The sequence below is a fragment of the Brassica napus genome, chromosome C8 (genome assembly GCF_020379485.1).
Source record: "Brassica napus cultivar Da-Ae chromosome C8, Da-Ae, whole genome shotgun sequence".
Taxonomy (NCBI): domain Eukaryota; kingdom Viridiplantae; phylum Streptophyta; class Magnoliopsida; order Brassicales; family Brassicaceae; genus Brassica; species Brassica napus.
In genome coordinates, this window is record NC_063451.1 from 9,201,793 (window position 1) to 9,208,584 (window position 6,792).

At 46.7% G+C, this 6,792-nt stretch overlaps 2 protein-coding genes across 2 annotated transcripts; one reads left to right on the forward strand and one right to left on the reverse strand.

Annotated features, from left to right (window-relative positions):
* Window positions 1–734: 734 nt before the first annotated feature.
* On the reverse strand, window positions 735–1,601 carry LOC106412612. Its single transcript, XM_013853530.1, has one exon. It carries the CDS (start codon window positions 1,599–1,601, stop codon window positions 735–737), a length of 867 nt encoding a protein of 288 aa, XP_013708984.1.
* A 2,671-nt stretch (window positions 1,602–4,272) lies between these two features.
* On the forward strand, window positions 4,273–5,481 carry LOC106412613. The gene has a single exon (XM_013853531.1). The coding sequence runs from the start codon at window positions 4,273–4,275 to the stop codon at window positions 5,479–5,481; it is 1,209 nt and encodes a 402-aa protein (XP_013708985.1).
* Window positions 5,482–6,792: the final 1,311 nt, after the last annotated feature.

Genomic DNA, 6,792 nt, shown 5'->3' on the forward strand with positions numbered 1-6,792 from the left:
CGGATGAGGAAGCCACTCACAGCCGTGACTGATACAATGTACAGGAACAGTGGTTCCCCTTCTACGGGTTTTACGAGCACCGGGAGAGTGGCCAAGTAATGTTTCAGCTGTTGGAAAGCTTTTTCGCATTCTTCGGTCCACTCGAACCTCTTGTTCCCCTTCTAGGTGTCATAGAAAGGTAAACACTTATCCGTCGACCGCGAAATAAAGCGGTTGTGTGCTGCGATCCTTCCGGTTAATCTCTGCACCTCTCGCTTCGTTCTCGGTGACACCATTTCGATCAGTGCGATGATCTGTTTGGGATTGGCCTTTATTCCGCGGAAGGTGATGAGATACCCCAGAAATTCTCCCGATGCCACTGCAAACCTACACTTTGCGGGGTTGAGTTTAATATTGCGTAGGTTTAGCCTTTCGAAGCATTCCTGGAGGTGAATGATATGATCTCGCTCTTCGAGGGATTTTCGAGCATATCATCGATGTAGACCTCAATCATTTTTCCTAGTTGTTCGGAGAACATACGGTTTACTAATCGTTGATAAGTTGCGCCAGCATTTTTAAGACCGAACGATATCACTCTATAGCAGTAATTACCGCGGTCGGTTATGAATGTAGTTTTTTCCTGGTCGTCGGGGTTCATCATGATCAGATTGTACCCAGAGAACGCGTCCATTAAGGACAAGAGTTTGTTCCTTGCTGTCGTTTTGACCAAGCAATCGATGTGTGGGAGTGGGTAGCTATCCTTTGAAGGACAAGAGTTTATTGAGGTCGGTGAAATCGACGCACAATAGCCACTTTCCGTTTTTCTTTTTCACAAAGACTGGGTTAGCGAGCCAGTCAGGATACCTAACTTCCGTTATGGATCCGACTTTGAGGAGTTTCTCGACCTCGTCGTTGAGTGCGCCAACACGCTCTGGTCCCAACTTTCGTCTCTTTTGTTTGATAGGTCTGAAAGTTGGATCGACATTGAGCTCGTCACATGTGATGCTGATATCAATCCCTGGCATGCCCTTTGCGGCCCATGCAAACGTGTTCAAGTTCTTTTTCAGACAAGATATGAGCTCGACATTCAGAGACTCGCTCAGGTTCACGCTAATTTCGACGCAGCGATCTGGGAATGCTTCGTCTAAGCATACCGAGAAAACAGGCTCGCAGGTCGAATCGCGTTTTCCCTCCAAAGCTTTGGCTACCCGTGACTGCCAAAAGATCTCTGTTTTGTCTTTTTCTAGGGTGTTGTCAATGGCAGACAATTTCTTTTTATTTTTAGGCGGAACCTCCGCCGAAGGATTTTTTCGTTTTAATTCCGCAGCGAAGCAAACTCGCGAGATTCTCCGATCTCCCCAGATGGTCTCAATTCCGCGAGGGGTTGGGAACTTGAGACACATGTGGTATGTTGACATGACTGCTTGCATTGAATTCCGCCATGGAGTTCCTACGATCGCGTTATACGATGCAGGTTGATCGATGAGCAAGAACTCCACGATTTTCGTCATGCTGTCGACTTTAACCGAGAGGTTGATTGTGCCGAGAGTCATAGTTGCTTCCCCCGAAACTCCTACTACCGGATTCGAATCTTCCGTGTTTTTGGATGGACTGATTTCCATTCATTTGAGGGTTTTTTTGAAGATGATATCGGCCGAGCTTCCGGTGTCGACCAATATCCTTGCGATATCGATATTCTGGATTGCCAGTTCGACGACAAGGAGATCGTTGAGAGATTTGACCGGATCGGCCGTTGTTCTCTCCTTGAAGGAGATGACATCGCTGCCTGTTTGATTAGACATATCTTGTCTCAGACGTTCGGTGCTTTTGAGTTAGAGAATTCGAACACCCCCTCCTTCTAGCGCCAAACTGTGGGAACCGAAATTCGCACTGTCAATTTTCCGTAAAATAAGGAAATATAGGAAACTCTAAATTTCCCAGAGGTCCTGGATAATCTGCGTAAACACATAAAAAACGAAAGAGACAGAGATAACAGAATATCGAAAGTAAACTGCACAGTGGCGTATTAATGATTGATAAAAGAACAAGGTTACAGGATTTCCGAGAGACAAGATATAGTTTCGCTAGCCAACTTGATCTCAGAACCAGAACGAAAAGAGTCTAAGTAAAATCGAGCCGCCTAAATTCTATGTTTTTCTAAGCTAGCAGAGTTTTTCTAGGTCTAGGTCTCCCTTCGCGCCCTTCGCCTTAACTCCCCTTATATATGCCTTCTAAGTCAATTCCCGCTTCCTTTTTTGCCCCTAGGTCGAGTTCATCTCTTCGCGGAAATATTCCTTTTCTTCTCGATCTTCATCATTATCTTTGAAACTTGACATTTATCTTCCGATTTCGTGAGATTTATCTTATTTCGCAAGTAAAGATAGAACGTCATAGCATCGTTGGGCTCGATTTCGTTACGAAATTGTAATTGGACCCTTAGCCGTGTTCAAGGTCTCTTTGGTCTGTTTTCTGACTTAAGATTTTTTACGATTTCTTTGAAAGAATGTTTCTTGATGCAACGTCGATTTGCCGAGGAGGTTCACATTTCTCGTATAGTTAGACAAGTGTGGTGTTAAGTTAACCGTCGTCGTTTATATGATAACTATCAACCTTATTCGGGAAAATGAGTCTTCGCGGCTCTTATTGTAAAGCTCCAATGGTAAATCCGATTGATACGAAACGAGGGATTGATCCATCAAGGCTCGGTGAAAGGCATGAGGTCCGGTCCATGGCGAGAGGAGTTGGACGGTGTGCTCGTTCCAATTCGCCCGTTCTGCGAGTTGGACTTAATCCAACTCACCGAACGGGCGAGTTGGACGGGACGTTCGATCCAACTCGCCCATTCAACGAACTATCAACCTTATTCCAAGTGTCGTGTTAAGTTAACCGTCGTCGTTTATACGATAACTATGAACCTTATTCGCCGAACGGGCGAGTTGGACTGCTCGTCTGATTCCGCGATCCATTTCTCTCGAGTCTTGCTTCGATAACTTTTGTCGAGAGTGTGTTGAGAAAACTTTCGTGCAAAAATGCAACTTTTAGACGTTGATTTCGAGATAACCATTTTTGACCCCAACACTCGCCGACAGTTCTTGTGGCCAAGGCTCTTCCCTTCTTGTAACGCTCATACGAAGATTCAGAATAAAACCTTTCTTGCTCTCTTTTCGATTTTGATATTTATTTTCGTCTATACTGTCGTGTTCTGATTGCTTGGTTTGTGGTTTAGCAGATATCCGGGACCTCTGGAAAATTTAGGATTTCTTATTTTTCGTAAATCAACGGAAATCGACAGTGCAAATTTCGGATCCCATCTCAGCTCCATCACGCTACTAGCACCGCACCCGAGATCGATTTACTGCTCAAGGAATCCAAAAAAAATCCCTTCATCACTCGCCGGCGAGCTGAACTGTCGTGTGGTTGTGCTCGTCGGCGAGTTCGGCCGTCACGCGAGACGGCTCGCCCGGCGAGCTCGACCTGATCCCGGCCTGTCTGACTTACTTCGACTCCCGTATCATCCGTATAGTTGTGATATCCGACCTTCGGGACCATATACTTCCCGTTTCGTTTTGATTAAAGTTATTCTCGAAGTTTTATGACTAAAACCGAGAAATTGTATAAACGCCAAAAGACCTAAGAACGGTCAGCAAGGATTCAAACTGGTCTTGAGGCCCATCTACGCCCTCAGAAGGGATTCGAGCCCATAAAAGTTATGACGGTTTGTCCTAACTCGCAGAAATACGATAAATGCTAAGTTTCCAAAGATAAACATAAAGATTCGAGGATAACTATCAAGATCAATGAAAAATGGAATATTCCCGAAAGAGATAGACTTGGGCCCGATGGCAAAGTATGGGCCACCGACCTAGAGCGACTATATAAAGAGAGCAGGAGCAGAAGAAAAGGGGATCCGAGAATTTAGACTTAGAGAACTCCTGCTAGCTTAGAGAACTTAGGGCTTAGGTGGTTAGACTAGCACGGCAAGGCTTCGGATGTCTTGGCCACCTCTTGTCATGTTGTTCCGATAGTTAGCATATCTCTACTCCTCTCGGAGAAATCTTTTATTCATACTATTCAATAAAACGCCTCTGAGCGACTATCTATCTTTTTATCGTTCTAAAGTGATTACGCAGAGAATTCAGACCTTCAAGGAAAAATGGGTTCACTCGGTTTTCCTCCATTATTATTTATTATAATCGACAGTGTGAATTTCGGTTCCCACAGTTTGGCGCTAGAAGGAGGGGTAGTTTGACGAATTCTCTAACTCAAAAATCACTAAACGATAAAAGACACAGGATGTCCGCTGCAGCAGCTAACGATGTCGTTTCTTTCGAGGACCGACCAACGGCCGATCAGGCCAAACCCCACAACAATCTCCTTGTCATCGAGCTGACGATCCAGGACATCGACGTAGCGAGAGTGTTGGTCGACACCGGATGCTCGGCCAATATTATCTACAAAAGCACCCTCGAAAGAATGGAGATCGATCTGTGCACCGTTACGGAAAGACACAGCCCGATATTCGGACTCTCGGGAAATGCTACTATGACTCTCGGCTCGATCGACCTCGTTGTTAAATCCAGGAGCGTCATCAAAGTCACGGAATTCTTAGTCATTGACCGCCCAACATCGTACAACGCGATCGTCGGTACTCCATGGCTTAATTCCATGCGAGCGATACCTTCGACATTCCATCTGTGCCTTAAGTTTTCAACCCCTCGTGGAGTCAAAACTATACAAGGTGACCGCAGGATGTCGCAAGTATGTTTCGCCGCCGAGTTAAAAAAAATGAACTTAGCGATCGAAACTTCCCATAAAAAGAAAAGAAAGCTGTCTCTCGATGAGAACGCCCCGGAACGAGACTCAGAAGTCTTCTTGCAATCTCAAAGGGCCGAAGCCCTAGAAGGGAAGCGCGAACCGGTAATTTCGATCTGCCTCGATGAATCCTCTCCGGAACGATGCGTCGGGATTGGAGCCAACCTCCGCGAGCCACTAAAGACGGAGCTCATCGCCTGTCTCAAAAAGAACCTCAATGCGTTCGCTTGGGCCGCGGAAGATATGCCAGGGATCGATATCGGCATAACGTGTAATGAGCTTAACATCGATCCGACCTACAAACCCGTCAAACAAAAAAGGCGGAAGCTAGGACCGGAGCGTGCTACCGCGGTAAATGAGGAAGTCGAAAGACTCCTGAAGGTTGGATCAATAACAGAAGTTAGGTATCCAGACAGGCTCGCTAACCCAGTCAAAAAGAAAAACGGCAAATGGCGAGTATGCGTCGATTTCACCAATCTCAACAAGGCCTGTCCAAAGGATTGCTTCCCACTCCCGCACATCGACCGACTGGTCGAAGCAACAGCAGGGAACAAACTCTTATCATTTATGGATGCCTTCTCTGGGTACAATCAGATCATGATGAATCCCGACGATCGCGACTTGTCAATCGAATTTTCTCCGAACAGCTCGGCAAGACTATGGAGGTATACATCGATAACATGCTCGTAAAGTCTCTTGACGAGCACGACCATGTCTCCCATTTGGAGGAGTGCTTTGCAAAACTTAACGCGCACAACATGAAACTGAACCCTGCAAAGTGTAGATTCGCGGTGGCATCAGGAGAATTTCTCGGTTACCTAGTCACGTGTCGTGGGATTGAAGCCAATCCTAGGCAGATAAACGCGTTAATAGAGATGGTCTCGCCAAGGACGAAACGGGAAGTCCAAAGGCTAACCGGAAGAGTCGCGGCCTTGAACCGTTTCATCTCGCGCTCGACGGATAAATGTCTTCCTTTCTCTGATACGCTGAAAGGGAATAAGAAATTCGAATGGTCTGAGGAATGTGAGAAAGCTTTCCAACAGCTAAAACGTTACCTAGCCACTTCTCCCGTCCTCGCAAAACCAGTGGAGGGAGAACCCTTGTTCCTGTACATCTCAGTCTCAACAACAGCGGTAAGCGGCGTTTTGATTAGAGAGGAACGCGGTGAGCAAAAACCAATCTTCTACATAAGCAAAACGTTACTGGACGCTGAGACCCGGTATCCCCTGATGGTGAAACTAGCATTCGCAGTCGTGACATCAGCAAGGAAACTCCGGCAGTACTTTCAGTCACATACCATAATAATCCTCACCACCTTCCCCCTGCGAACGATCTTGCATAGTCCGAGTCAGTCAGGACAACTCGCAAAATGCCCAATCGAACTAAGCGAGTACGACGTGGAGTACCGCCCAAGAACCTGCGCAAAATCTCAAGTACTAGCGGACTTCTTGGTAGAATTGCCCACGGGAGATATGACAAACACGGAACCGGACTCAACCTGGATCCTTCACGTCGACGGATCATCGTCCAAACAAGGATCCGGGATCGGAATCCGGCTCACGTCTCCGACCGGCGAAGTCTTGGAACAGTCGTTCCGATTGGAATTCCATGGGTCAAACAACGAGGCCAAATATGAAGCACTCGTCGCAGGATTACGATTAGCCCATGGGCTTAAGATCTGCAACATTCACGCTTACTGTGACTCTCAGTTAGTCGCAAATCAGTACAGCGGAGAATACGAAGCGAGGGACGAAAGAATGGATGCATATCTAAAACTCGTCCAAGACTGCTCCCGAGACTTCAACCACTTCGCACTCACTAGGATTCCTCGCTCGGAAAACACTCAGGCGGATGCCTTGGCCGCACTCGCATCAAGTTTGGATTCTGGACTAAGACGAGTAATCCCCGTCGAGTTCATCGAACACCCAAGCATCGGACCACCAGTGGTCGCCAATCTGATTCGAGCACAAATCGAAAATGCGGAGGAAGTCGAAGACCCAC

What these genes read in the sequence shown, in the direction of transcription:
- LOC106412612 (XM_013853530.1), bottom strand. Translation starts at nt 1,601, where the DNA reads ATGGAAATCAGTCCATCCAAAAACACGGAAGATTCGAATCCGGTAGTA.
- LOC106412613 (XM_013853531.1), top strand. Translation starts at nt 4,273, where the DNA reads ATGTCCGCTGCAGCAGCTAACGATGTCGTTTCTTTCGAGGACCGACCA.